Source organism: Heptranchias perlo, chromosome 4 (genome assembly GCF_035084215.1).
Source record: "Heptranchias perlo isolate sHepPer1 chromosome 4, sHepPer1.hap1, whole genome shotgun sequence".
NCBI classification, from domain to species: Eukaryota; Metazoa; Chordata; class Chondrichthyes; order Hexanchiformes; family Hexanchidae; genus Heptranchias; species Heptranchias perlo.
This window is the reverse complement of record NC_090328.1, coordinates 117,883,052-117,898,172: the sequence shown is the minus strand read 5'-3', so window position 1 is coordinate 117,898,172 and position 15,121 is coordinate 117,883,052. Positions and strand designations below refer to the sequence as shown.

At 44.1% G+C, this 15,121-nt stretch overlaps 1 protein-coding gene across 2 annotated transcripts in view; it reads left to right on the top strand.

Moving 5' to 3' along the window:
* The window catches only part of cemip2 (cell migration inducing hyaluronidase 2), an 83,842-nt gene extending 70,650 nt beyond the window's left edge, over positions 1-13,192 (top strand). For both annotated transcript variants that reach the window (XM_067983537.1, XM_067983536.1), the window contains exons 21-24: positions 2,289-2,390; positions 4,626-4,768; positions 9,186-9,295; positions 12,966-13,192. In XM_067983537.1, coding sequence (XP_067839638.1) covers positions 2,289-2,390; positions 4,626-4,768; positions 9,186-9,295; positions 12,966-13,156 — 546 coding nt within the window. In that variant the 3' untranslated portion in view covers positions 13,157-13,192. The remainder of the gene's footprint in view (positions 1-2,288; positions 2,391-4,625; positions 4,769-9,185; positions 9,296-12,965) is intronic.
* The last annotated feature ends 1,929 nt before the right edge of the window (positions 13,193-15,121 follow it).

Below are 15,121 nucleotides of genomic sequence, written 5' to 3'. Positions count from 1 at the left end.
TGTTGGGCAAGAAATATGGAGCAAAGATGGGTAAATGGAGTTGAGGTACAGATCAGGCATTTTTTTTATTCGTTCATGGGATGTGGACGTCGCTGGCGAGGCCGGCAGTTATTGCCCATTCCTAATTGCCCTTGAGAAGGTGGTGCTGAGCCGCCTTCTTGAACCGCTGCAGTCCGTGTGGTGAAGGTTCTCCCACAGTGCTGTTAGGGAGTTCCAGGATTTTGACCCAGCGACGATGAAGGAACGACGATATATTTCCAAGTTGGGATGACGTGTGACTTGGAGGGGAATGTGCAGATGGTGTTGTTCCAATGTGCCTGCTGCTCTTGTGCTTCTAGGTGGTAGAGGTCACGGGTTTGGGAGGTGCTGTCGAAGAAGCCTTGGCGAGTTGCTGCAGTGCATCCTGTGGATGGTGCACACTGCAGCCACAGTGCGACCGTGGTGAAGGGAGTGAATGTTTAGGGTGGTGGATTGGGTGCCAATCAAGTGGGCTGCTTTGTCCTGGATGGTGTCGAGCTTCTTGAGTGTTGTTGGAGCTGCACTCATCCAAGCAAGTGGAGAGTATTCCATCACACTCCTGACTTGTGCCTTGTAGATGGTGGAAAGGCTTTGGGGAGTCAGGAGGTGAGTCACTCGCCACAAAATACCCAGCCTCTGGCCTACTCTTGTAGCCACAGTATTTATGTGGCTGGTCCAATTAAGTTTCTGGTCAGTGGTGACCCCCAGGATGTTGATGGTGGGGGATTCGGTGATGGTAATGCCATTAAATGTCAAGGGGAGGTGGTTAGACGCTCTTTTGTTGGAGATGGTCATTGCCTGGCACTTGTCTGGCACGAATGTTACTTGCCACTTATGAGCCCAAGCCTGGATGTTGTCCAGGACCTGCTGCATGCGGGCACAGACTGTTTCCTTATCTGAGGGGTTGTGAATGAAACTGAACACTGTGCAATCATCAGCGAACATCCCCATTATGATGGAGGGAAGGTCATTGATGAAGCAGCTGAAGATGGTTGGGTCTAGGACACTGCTCTGTGGAACTCCTGCAGCGATGTCCTGGGACTGGGATGATTGGCCTCCAACAACCACTACCATCTTCCTTTGTGCGAGGCATGCCTCCAGCCACTGGAGAGTTTTCCCCGATTCCCATTGACTTCAATTTTACTAGGGCTCCTTGATGCCATACTCAGTCAAATGCTGTCTTGATGTCAAGGGCAGTCACTCTCACCTCACCTCTGGAATTCAGCTCTTTTGTCCCTGTTTGGACCAAGGCTGTAATGAGGTCCGGTGCCGAGTGGTCCTGGCGGAACCCAAACTGAGCATCACTGAGCAGGTTATTGGTGAGTAAGTGCCGCTTGATAGCACTGTCGACGACACCTTCCATCACTTTGCTGATGGGGTGGTAATTGGCCGGATTGGATTTGTCCTGCTTTTTGTGGACAGGACATAGCCGGGCTATTTTCCACATTGTCGGGTAGATGCCAGTGTTGTAGCTGTACTGGAATAGCTTGGCTAGAGGCGTGTCTAGTTCTGGAGCATGAGACTTCAGCACTACAGCCGGGATGTTGTCGGGGCCCATAGCCTTTGCTGTATCCAGTGCATCAGCTGTTTCTTGATATCACGTGGAGTGAATTGAATTGGCTGAAGACTGGCTTCTGTGATGGTGGGGATATCGGGAGGAGGCCGAGATGGATCATCACTCGGCACTTCTGACCGAAGATGGTTGCAAATGCTTCAGCCTTGTCTTTTGCACTCACGTGCTGGACTCCGCCATCATTGAGGATGGGGATGTTTACAGAGCCTCCTCCTCCCGTTAGTTGTTTAATTGTCCACCACCATTCACGACTGGATGTGGCAGGACTGCAGAGCTTTGATTTGATCCGTTGGTTGTGGAATCGCTTAGCTCTGTCTATAGCATGTTGCTTCCGCTGTTTAGCATGCATGTAGTCCTGAGTTGTAGCTTCACCAGGTTGGCACCTTATTTTTAGGTACGCCTGGTGCTGCTCCTGGCATGCACTTCTACACTCCTCATTGAACCAGGGTTGATCCCCTGGCTTGTTGGTAATGGTAGAGTGAGGAATGTGCCAGGCCATGAGGTTACAGGTTGTGCTGGAATACAATTCTGCTGCTGCTGATGGCATGATCTATGTTTCAACCAAATTCTTAAATTCAAGCACTTTATTTCCCCATCTGCCAGTATAACCTGAAAAGCATCATTACGTGAAAACTGGATTAGCCACTGGATCTTTTTTCAGACGAGAACTAATTTTAATGTTGTCTATACTCTGCAGCTAGTTTTTACAAGTGATCCACACAGAACCTACCTCCCAGTGCAAATCCAATCCCGCAGCAAAACTGAGATCCAGCAGGGGCACAGCGAGTCCTATATATCTGTAAGTAACTCTTGAGCTATTCCAATCATCGTCTTCGAATGAGCAGTGCTCATAAAAAGATCTTGAGACAGCGTGTGATTCAAAAATAAAGCATAAGGTGATGACTGGTTGGAAAGATTATGCAGGATTTCACAGGACGATGCTTGCAAAACCTATCTCGTAATATTTTGTGAACAGTTGTTTCTTAACTGAAAAGCTGGTATGAAAATGGAAAGAGCCATGATTAAAACTGACCTACATATCGACAGGCTTCCCTTTAAAGATCCTTAACATGGGTGAAATCATCTTTCCTTGCTGCTTTCTGACCCTGAAACAGGTGTCAAACCTTTTTTTAAAAAAAATAGTTTTTGTCAAACTGCAGAGTGAGATTGAAGAATTTGGTTTGTTATGTTTGGCTTTCTGGTTGCTTACAGCTTATGGTGGGCAGTGTTTATGGATGCACTGTCCATTCTCTGCACGCTGACCTTTCTAATTGTAGCGACTTTATTCCACAATTCTTTGATATAAATCTGTGTTTCCAAGCATATAGAGCACAGATGGTTCCCAGCTTGGAGCTTTTTACAGGGAGCTAGAGTTTGATAACCGGAATCCTAATTAAGAGATGTCACTAAAAATGTATCCTTGTGTTGTTTAAGTGTTTTTATTGAGGTTTACTAAACCCGATCAAGTAACCTTACCTCATGCAATTCTCTCTCTCTCCACCCCCATTTGTGCATCTTGCAATGCTGACCTGGTGTGACTTCCTATCACTATAATCTGGTTTGCTATTGAACACAGGCAATCTGGCACTGTCTGCGTGACTGATCATGCATTTCTAGATATTGAATTCGATTAGTGCCTTCCCTCCCGTCAGATATTGATACCTTTTAGAAGCTGTCTGCCTGCCTACACCAGTGAATTAGTACTTACCAGCTGTAGCTTGAAATTCAACCCGCTTGAAATTCAACCCACTTGAACCTTACTGCTGCCAGCAGTAGGCCCGACTTCAGAGGCAGCATGAAGTATCATCTGTTCTGTGGTAAAGATACCGTGTTTTTTTTAATATACTGTTGGTCTTGGGGACTTCCCCTAACCAAGAGGAAAAGTCTGATCAGAAAATGAAAGTTTACATTGCATCTTTTAAGCAACACTGACAAGCAAAATTGTTTTATGTTGGGGGCCCCACAATATAACGAGAGCAGGTGGAAAAGCACTGGCGGTCATGACCACCAGAAGTGGTATAATATAAACTAGTTATCGATTTTAAGTTTGACCAAAATAACCAATTGAAGTCGTGTATAGAGGAGAGTCATGGGCAGAATACAGACCATGCCAGACCAGATTGATTTGACTTACCTAATAAATAATTAGTTATAGACACTCTTTGTCAGATATTAATATAGCTTTATAATCTTTTATTACCACTCCACCAGGTTCAGGATAGTGCTAACAGTGCACAGTTCCCTCATTTTTCCTAAGTACACACGGTGCCAGTACATACTGAACTGCCCCTGCGTTACTGAACATTACTGTGAAATTTTCAATTGAAAATTTCCAAACTGAGATTGATAGATTTTTATTAGGTAAGGGTATTAAGGGTTGCAAAACCAAGGCGGGTAGATGGAGTTGCGGTGCAGATCAGCCCTGATCTAATTGAATGGCGGAACAGGCTCGAGGGGCTGAATGGCCTCCTCCTATTCCTATAATTTCAGTGCAGTGCTGATCTATTCCACCCCCACCATCATTGTCACTATAACGGCAAAAAGAATAAGAACTGTTGTGGGAAACGGGTTTTGAATTTCTCCCATTGACTTGAGCTCCCGATGTCAGCCGCGTTACAATGAGGATAGGCACCGTGCCACAGGTGGGGAGGGGGAGGGGGGAGGAAATCGGTGAATCGCAGCTGGGATGCTGTTGCATGTCTCCTGGTGTCCAATTCAAGAGCGGTGTTGGTAGAAGTCTGGGTCACTTGGCCACCATCTTGAATGCAAGAAATGTGTGGCCCAGTTAGATTTGTCCACACGCAGGAGGAAAACCAGACCAGTTTCTTATACTCGGACTTTTTTTTAAAAATAAAAGGTTTAAGGGGGTTTGGAACTAAATTGGACAGCTCTCTCAAAGAGCCAGCACAAGCATGATGGGCCAAATGGCCCCTTTCTATGCTGTAAGATTCTATGATTCTAAGGTGAAATACTAACAGACACCTCTTCACATTGATCTCTGCCTCCAATGTAATGACAAAATGCTTCTTTTTAGGTGAATGGCACCAAGTTCCCATTTCAAAAGGGATTTTTCCTGGTAACCGTTGATGCCTGCAGTGGAGTGGTTACCAAAAATGTATCTTTTACCAAAGCTGAAGCAATCATGGCCAAATACCTGAACACTGGAATCTCACAAAGGTAGGGCAAGGAGAAAGTGATTTTGCACTTATTTACCTTAGAATGGGGATCTGGACAGATTTTATTTTTAATTGATTCTTGGGATGTGGGCATCGCTGGCAAGGCCGGCATTTATCGCCCATCTCTATTTGCCCTTTGAGAAGGTGGTGGTGAGCCGCCTTCTTGAACCACTGCAGTCCGTGTGGTGAAGGTTCTCCCACAGTGCTGTTAGGTAGGGAGTTCCAGGATTTTGACTCAGCGACGATGAAGGAATGGCCGACACGTGTCCCAGGTTGGGATGGTGTGTGACTTGGAGGGGAACTTGGAGGTGGTGGTGTTCCCATGCACCTGCTGCCCTTGTCCTTCTAGGTGGTGGAGGTTGTGGGTTTTACTTGGAAGTGGAACAAGAGGGTAGTGCAGTGCACAATCTCAGAGCTGTAGAGGCAAGAGGCTGCATTCACTTACTTCCACTTTGTATTCAAAAACATCTTGCTGCGACTCAGTTTTACTCTAAACCCCCTCCCCCACCCCATCCCAGTTCCTTTTGTCATGCATCGTACAGCATTGATGTGATACCATTAAATCATCAATGAACCATCCATGCTGCACAATATCCCACCCTTGCATGCCTTTCAAAAATATATATTGTCTTTACATTTTTTTTGAGTGCTCATAAAAGCAGGAGATGATGATGTGGGGACCTGATCTAATTTTTCACTTTTTGAAACTTTCCTAAAATTAATATTGGGCATAGCATGGTTTGGAAGCATAATGAAGCTGCTTCATTATACATTCCTCGACCCCAAATATACAAAAGCACCCTCTACTACACCAATATGCCTTTTTCCATTTCACACAAGAACCATCTATGTTGTCTCTGTAAGCGAGATTGACAATATAAGGAGTAATTTCCTGACTTCATGTTCCCAGAGATGAGTCTCACCTGTTGGGAGCACACTTGGGAAATTTGTGTGCATTTACACCTGATTTTCTGAGCATTTTGCGAGTGTAAGGTTAGAAAATAACCCCTGTGGTGCTGACTGGCTTGTCAGGAAATAGAACATTCTGGAATTGCATCTACTAGGAACTGGGTTCAAGCTTCCAATTGGGCCCTTACAAGTCTTCTGGTCTCCTGATCCAATTTGACATTTATCCACAGCCTCCCCTCACCCCCCACCTCCGCAAACTCGTGCCCTCTGCTTCTCCGACTCTGATCTGCAGTGGATCTCCCTTCACCCCCCCTGCCCCCCCCCCCCCAACCCTGCTTCCAGGTTTGATGGCTGCCTTCAATTATCTCATCCCTGTGGATCTCTACTAAACCTCACCATTTTTTACTTACCTCAGGAGAAGGAGCGTTCCTCTTCCCTCTGCAATGAAACTGTGGGCTGCTGTCAGCCACATTTCCCCACCCCCCCAATACTTACCATAGGCCCGGTGCCAGCCTCCCCACCCACTGACTTTCCTCCTCTTTGTGACCAGCCCGCTTGCCTCTTGGGCGCAACTAGCACTCCCAACAGGCCAGTCGCGTCTTGATGGCGCATGAGGACCAATTTCACCTGGTCCTCTTGCATCATCAGTTGCCACAGCTGGGTTGACACCCACATTCGGACCCAAACCAATTTCTAGGCACCGAGCCGCAGAAGGAGATATTAGTACAGGTGACCAAAAGCTTGGTCAAAGAAGTAGGTTTTAAGGAGCACCTTAAAGGAGGGGGGAGAGGATTAGGGAGGGAATTCCAGAGCTTAGGGCCTAGGCAGCTGAAGGCACGGCCACCAATGGTGGAGCGAAGAAAATCGGGGATGCGCAAGAGGCCAGAATTGAAGGAGTGCAGAGATCTTGGAGGGTTGTAGGGCTGGAGGAGGTTACAGAGATTGGGAGGGGCGAGGCCTGGGAGTGATTTGAAAACAAGGATGAGTTTCTATCTATTGTGTTTCATCCCATCATTATTTTAAACTCCTCTATCAAATCATCCCATAATCTCCTCATTTCTAATCAGAACTGACTCTTTACATGTCGTTTTTCATATTTGTATTTCCTCAGACCAGCAGTATACCAGTGGGTCAATGCTGTACCTTCTGTATTGTCTCAACATCCTTTCTGTAGTACAGGGTGATTTCTTTTGGATTTCCTCGCTTCCTGATGGGATTGCGAGGCTTATTTTTGTGCTCAAAGTGAAGGATGTTACTATGAGTACTGGATCTCTTCCCGTTTTGAGCGTACACAGGTCAAATAGAACACAGCCAGAAGCAGAGTACAACTCCCTTTACTCTTCCCCAACTGCTTGTTTTTGCAGTGTGGTATTTATTTTCATTTCCCACACCAGTCTTTGAGTGAGATTGCCAACTCACACCAAATTAAGGACCGTTTTGTGCTGGAGGCCCATGTCCACTAGGACCTGGATTGAGACTGCCCAAACTCGTGCCACATCGGACAATTACAGCTCGCAGATAAAGGAGACCTCCATCCCATCAGTCAGGCCTGGATTTGAACTCCAGGTCAGGTGAAAAGAAACTACAGAAATAGGGGGAGAGAATCATAGAATAAAACAGCACTGAAGGAGGCCATTCGGCCCATTGTGCCTGTGTCGACTCTTTGAAAGAGCTATCTTATTAGTCCCATTCCCCAGCTCTTTTCCCATCGCCCTGCAATTTTTTTCTTTTCAAGAATGCTAATTAGTAAGAGGAATATAGAAGCAGGAGTAGGCCATTCAGCCCCTCGAGACTTGTGCCATTCAGTTAAATCATGGCTGATCTGTATCTTAACTCCATCTACCTGCCTTGGTTCCGTAACCCTTAATGCCCTTGACGATCCGGATTCTTACCCCTCAGTCTGGTTCAGTAAAAACTGAAGTCGAATACATTTTAAAGTTCAACACAACTTTAATAGCAGGTCTTAGTCTGTAGCTTCAATTCAGATTCCTGAGAGAATCCGAACGATTCTAACAGAATAAGGAGAGAAAGACAAAGACAAAAACTCATACCTTTATACAGATCGATAGGGGTTGGAACATCATTAACACAAGAGTCAACACCAATCATAAGCCGGGCACAGGTTGCCATGCGAGGTTACATCATTTCCGGCCAATCATAGATAATCATGTGCTGACCATGTTGCTGTTAGACATCAAAGGGGATACTTCCTCACCTTCCAACTTGGAATGTTCTTCCCTGTTCCTTCTGTTCCTTATCTCCCAACCTGGAATATCTTTCAACTTTGGCTAAGCTCGTTACCTATATTGATCTGCCATAAACATGGAGACATTCAGACCAGTCCTTGAATCACATCAAAGACTCTACATTGATAAGACCATGCAAACCTGCTGACTACGCAAACATATGGCCCAGCAGGAGGCCAGGCCACCTGTACCAATCTCAGTTACTAACTAATTAACCCTTTCTAACCATTTTGCATTCTGCTTCTTTGCCACGTAGGCATTTTAATATTTTACCGAAAACTGACCACGTAGGGATTCTCACCCTTACCTGTCAGAAATCTATCAATCTCAGTTTTGACATTTTCGATTGCACCCTTGCCTCAGCAGCTTTTTGGGGGAGAGAGTTAGAGATTTCTTTGTGTGAAGAAGTGCTTCCTGACATCACCCCTGAATGGCCTAGTTCCAATTTTAAGGTTATTCCCCATTGTTCTGGACTCCCCCACCAGTCCAGAGGAAATAGGGTAGGTAGAGAGAAACTATCAACTCATTTAATCATCTTAAACACCTCATTTAGATCACCCCTTAATCTTCTATACCAAGGGAATACAAGCCTAGTCTATGCAACCTGTCCTCATAATTTAACTCTTTTAGCCCCAGTTTCATTCTGGTGAATCTGCGCTGCACCCCCTCCAAGGCCAATATATCCTTCCTGAGGTGCGGTGACCAGAACTGAACGCAGTATTCCAGATGGGGTCTAACCAGAGCTTTATATAAATTTCACCCCTTTATTTATCAGCACAAAGGAGAAAGCAGCTAAAAAGAATATAATTTCCCATAGCTATGGTTACAATCATGAGTACAGTTTCTGTTATTCCTATGGCTCCATAACTTTATTCTCTCTAATCTTCATGACTCCTGCTTTTAGGCCCTGTTTCTGTTCAGGCAAATAAGATGCAGGTTTTAATCTCATTGATACCAGCCGAGTAGATCAGGAAACATTTCATCACACAAAGGGTAGTGGAAATCTGGAACTCACTCCCCCAAAAAGCTGCTGAGGCTGGGGGACAATTGAAAATTTCAAAACTGAGATTGATAGATTATTGACAAGCAAGGGTATTAAGGGTTACGGAACCAAGGCAAGATGGAGTTAAGATACAGATCAGACATGATCTAATTGAATGTCGGAACAGGCTCGAGGGGCTGAATGGCCTCCTCCTGTTCTTATCTAGTTGTGTGTCACGTAGCTTTGCATTTGTCAGTAAGAGAGACTGTTTCCTCTTCCAGATCAATTATTTTATTAGGTACAAAAGACACAATTAGTGGGGGCATTGACGGCATTTCTGAAGAACTGGTGCCTTTGGGAACAGCAAAACCAGCACAACTTCACAAAAAAGGTACGTGTGTTCAGTCCTTCTGTAACATTATGTACCAAAACAAGTTGCACGACAGTCTTTCAATGTATCGAGTACCTTCCACTGTGCCCTTGTTATTAGTTACAAAGCCCATCTACTATCGAATTTGATCAATTGAGCACTTTTTTTCCTTCTGCATTTTAAATGAAATCACAATTTTTTAAAAATCCCAATAAAATGACTAAGAGCGGAATGGAAACTTCCCACAGTAATGTTATTTACAGCGGGATAGATTATCTGGTCCTGGTGCTCAGATTTTACGATTGGTCTGCTCTGAACTCGCAGCTCGCTTAAAACAGGAATGCCGGGTCCACTGATGGTATTGGGTTCAGCCCTAATTATATACGCACAGCGAGTTTCTGGCCGGCTTTGTTCCGTAACATAGTAGCCTTGGTAAGTTGAAAAAATTCACTTAGTTCAAAAACTACTTAAAGGAATTCTTTCCTAACACTAAAACAAACTTGCATTTATTTAGCGCCTTTCACAACCTTAGGATGTCCCAAAGCGCTTTACAACCAATTAAGTACCCTTGAAGTATAGTCACTGTTGTAATGTTGGAAAGGCGGCAGCCAATTTGCGCACAGCAAGATCCCACAAACGGCAATGTAACAATGACCAGATAATCAGTCTTTGAGGGATAAATATTGGCCAGAACACCCCTGCTCCTCTTCGAAATGGTGCCGTGGGATCTTTTACACCCACCTGAGAGGGCAGACGGGGCCTCGGTTTAACGTCTCATCCAAAAGACGGCACCTACGACAGTGCAGCACTCCCTCATTATTGCCCTGGGATTGTCAGCCTGGATTTTGTGCTCAAGACTCTGGAGTGGGACTTGAACCCACGACCCTCTGACTCAGACAAGAGTGCTACCCACTGAGCCATGACCGACACCTTTATCTTCCTAGCGTTCTGCCACCATTTTTAGTTACTCCAGCCACCGCTACTACTGCTGCTCATCCTTGTCTTCCCCCTCACCCTTGCCGTCTTTCCACTGTTTTAAAAACTAGCTAACCACATTTGCTACTTTCCCCTACTGGCCCAGCCAGAAGGTCCATTGGAAAAACTTGACTCAACTCGAGGAGAAAACTACTCCTTAAAACCTCAATGTAAAATACAATATGGCAGAACCAGCATGTTCCCTTGTCCTGCTACTCATTTTCATCCTGATGTTTATCTCTTGATTTAGCTCCAATGACTGACTTCGAGCACCCCTTTCAAAACCTTCAGTTCTGATTACTCCAGCCAAATTAGCCACATTCCTACAGTAACATTCGTAAGCTGTACTTTGTCCATTTCTTTCCTTACTCTTAACGTTCCTCGTCTGTGCAGAGACTAATCATACACAAATGAGACGCTTGTTCTTTTTTAAAAATTATTTTTGCTATTCAGTATTTTTCAAAACACCTTTTTCCCTCCTTCTGCTCTAATAAAGAAAGCAAGAACTTGTATTTATATAGCACCTTTCAGAACCTCAGGATGTCCCAAAGTGCTTTACAGCCAATGAAGTACTTTGAAGTGTAGTCACCGTTGTGATGTAGGAAACATGGCAGCCAATTTGCTCATGGCAAGATCCCACAAACAGGAATGTGATAATGACCAGATAATCCATGTGAGGGATAAATATTGACCAGGACTCTGGGGAGAACTCCCCTGCTCTTCTTTGGTTAGTACCATGGGATATTTCATGTCCGGAGGAGGCAGACAAGGTCTCGGTTTAACATCTCATCTGAAAGACAGCACAGCACTCCCTCAGTACTGCACTGGGAGTGTCGGCCTAAATTTTGTGCTCGAGTCTCTGGAGTGGGACCTGAACCCATCAACCTCCTGATCTCAGAGGCGAGAGTGCTACCCACTGAGCCACGGCTGACACCTAACTCAATGTTGTATCCAACCTCAATCTCTTTCCTTGCCTCTGAACAATACCACATGAGCACAAACTAAATAGATATAGTATGTTTCCTTGTGGCAAAATAGCTTTTAATGTTTCTGAAAAAAACTGCCTCTGTATTTTGGCTGGCACAACGTGTTGGTAATAGGAATCCACTGTATTATAAATTCAAATGTATTAAATGGTTCAACACATTTTCCTAATTCTGCTTTGAATATTAGGCATTAGTGATTTGTATATTACCATTATTTGTGGTTGTAAATTGAGCGCGGAATAGTATTTGTGGCTTTCAAGATGTGCACTAGGGCTTATGAAAGGACAAGTGCCATTATTTTGTGATAGTACGACTAAATACTTAAAATCAAAGTGGGGATCCGAATGTGTACTAATCAATAGAATCACCCGATTTTGAGTGGGAATTATACTGAATGTGTCGATATTGGAATAGAAACCAGTGATGTATCTTGAGCATCTGTTGGTAATAAAAACTGAATGAACTCATCTCTCAAACTGCGCTAGATATATAACCGAGATATACTGGAGCAATTTCAAGGCTGTAATCTCATCTAAGGATTCAAATGGCAGATATAAACCACTTGAGGTCTGGCGTTCTGATTTTTGATGCAATTTTAAATCCATACAACAAAATTACTGCCTTGTATACACTCCCTTCTGTCTGTTATTAACATCCTGTGGTCATGAGCAGCACCAAGTGCTCTAGAATTAATTTACAAATCTGTCAGATCTCTCCTGGTATTGCACATGGGTGGTCTGAGGCACAGTCCTGCTCCTGACCTCACTTGTCCCCTTTTAAAACCATTGCTAGTATTGAGCTGAGCTCAGTTCCCTTCTTATAACTCTCTACATTTCGAATCTCTCATTAGCATCACTCTGCACAGAAGGAGGCCATTCGGCCCATTGTGCCTGTGCCGGCTCTCTGAAAGAGCTGTCCAATTAGTCCCACTCTCCCCTCCTCACCCCTTTTCCCCATAGCCCTGCAAATTTTTCCCCTTCTAGTATTTATCCAATTCTCTTTTGAAAGTTACTATTGAATCTGCCTCCACCGCCCTTTCAGGCAGCGCATTCCAGATCATAAAAACTCGCTGAGTTAAAAATTCTCCATCTCTCCCCTGGCTTTTTTTGCTAATTATCTTAAATCTGTGTCCTCTGGTTACCGACCCTCCTGCCAGTGGAAACTATTTCTCCTTATCTACTCTATCAAAAGCCCTCCAAACTCTCATTCTTTTCATATTTTTCTAAGTCTCCTCTCCTATTTCTTTGGTAAGTCTCCACAATGTCTCTGCTTGAATCCCATGCATATTCCTTTATTAAGGTCCTCAGTATTCTAGTTGTAAGATTTTTGAATGTATAGATAGGATTCCTTTGTTTTTGACTCTACATGTGACTCTATTAGATTGCTTATGGTCCTAATTTACAGTTCTTTGACTCCTGTAAAAGGCATCACTTACCTGTAAAGGTTTTATGAGCCATAACTCATGCTTAAGAAATTAATCAACTCCTGCATTGCTTCGGTTATGCACATTTAGCACAAATCATCCAGACTTGATTATAAATGAGCCAAACCCGATTTCCCAAAAACAAAAGTATCGGGTTTATTTTTCAAAAGTTTAGTTGGTCAAAAGAGCTCCAACCGAAAATCTCTGGTTTACTTATTTAACATTTCCAGTATTTTCTCGGAACTATACAGAGAACTATTGACGTTTATGCATTGCCCGCGTAACAATGTGCTCCTTGATTTTGCAGAGAGCATTGCTTTCTTTGGATATAAAGGAGAATCTAAACAGTCATGGACTAGACTGTACAGCAGCTCGCCTGGGCAGTGCCTGGGACTCCTGCAAAAGTACATTCCTCTACAACTGGAAGACTATGGTTGTGCGAAGGTTAACAAACCCCCGAGAAAGGAGCAGGAACTTTTACAGAAAGCTTTACAGTGAATATCAATCTGAATAAATGTGACCTAACTTATTTTATTTATGCTGGTTTTATAGTCTTTTTTTTCCCCCCCCCCAACTACATTTTCTTTTTACGTAATATATATATATATATATATATATATGAATCTAACCTTTCATAAAATAAAGATACAAAAAGAAAGTGTTGTGTTGTGTTCCTGGAAGGAGTTGGTATAGTTTTTACAGAAATATATTTGGCTTTTTAAATCTGTTTCCTGTTTTTCTCACCATGTGGATCTGGATGGATTACATCACTGTCTGCCTTCAGCCAGTTTACCACTCGTGGTAATTGAAAAATTCAAACTAGAGAAGTGTGGGAGAGGAGATAGCAGCATTTAGGAATTATTATGGCCCCAGAACTAGGGGCCATAAATATAACAGAGTCACTAATAAATCCAATAGGGAATTCAGGAGAAACTTCTTTACCCAGAGAGTGGTGAGAAGGTGGAACTCGCTACCACAAGGAGTGGTTGAGGTGAATAACATAGGTGCCTTTAAGGGGAAGCTCGATAAACACAGGAGGGAGAAAGGAATAGAAGGATATGCTGATAGGGTGAGATGAAGTAGGGAGGGAGGAGGCTCGTGAAGAGCATAAACACCGGCATAGACCAGTTGGGCCGAATGGCCTGTTTCTGTGCTGTAAATTCTATGAGCCATATGAATTTAGCCACGAAGACCAGGAATGGACTAAAAGGCATGTTGAGTGTAAAATATAAAATGGACAATTTAGAAGTGATGGTAATTAGTGAACTAATAGATATAATGGGAAATATTGAAGCTAAGCTAAAGAAAGAGGATGAACAGCAACAATTTTCAGGACTGTGTGTGCTTCAGGGAAGGAAAGAAAGGAGATGGAGTGTTACACTTTGTCAGGGAAGATTTATATATAACCGAGAAGGAGGAACTGGGCATTGGCACAGCGTCTCTTTGGGTCCATCTGGAAGATAGAAAAGGAAGAAGTTAGTGGTAGGAATATGTTACAGGCCACCACCAAATAGCTATTCTCTCTCTCTCTCTCTCTCTCTCTCACAGCCTTCCTGAAACTGTCTCTGCTTTTTCCCCCACACTCTAATTCTTTGTGTCACTGTCTTTGTCCTATTTCATCTTGAGCTGAGGTTCCAACCCCATAATTTTCTCCATCAACCTCCATAACATCCCCCGTCTCCACCCCTGCCACAGACAATCTGCTGCTGAAACCCTCATCCATGCCTTTGTTACCTCCAGACTCGACTATTCCAATACTCTCCTGGCCGACCCCCCCCCCACCCCATCTACTACCCCCCGTAAACTTGAGCTCATCCAAAACTCTGTTGCCCGTATCCTAACTCGCACCAAGTCCGGTGACGCCTCAATTTTAAAATTCTCATCCCTGTTTTCAAAACCTTCCATGGCCTCGCCCCTCCCTATTGCTATAACCTCCTCCAGCCCTACAACCCTCCAAGATCTCTGTGCATCCCCGATTTTCATCGTTCCACCATTGGCGGCCGTGCCTTCAGCTGCCTAGGCCCTAAGCTCTGGAATTCCCTCCCTAAATCTCTCCGTCGGTCTCTCCTCCTTTAAGACGCTCCTTAAAACCTACCTCTTTGACTAAGCTTTTGGTCACCTGTCCTAATATCTCCTTATGTGGCTCGGCTCAAAATGCAAGTTTTTGTTGTTATCTTCCACCCTTTTTCCACTTACACTTTTCTCATTTGCATTTGTATCGCTGTCCAATTTTATTTTGATTATTTGTCTTACTCTTTCTGCAAGTGGCTCCTCCACTCTTGTCTCTTTTTTTGTTGTTTTTCCAGTCTTTGTGGGGTTTTAACTGTTCCTTTGCTAATTTACTCGTGTGGCGGGAGCAGGGAGGCAGGGAAGCCCTTAGAAAATTGGTAATCTGTCTCGAGCCGTCTGCAGCCAGCTTGCCCCAGAGTCACTTCCAATCCCTACATCAGTATTTGGAGCTCT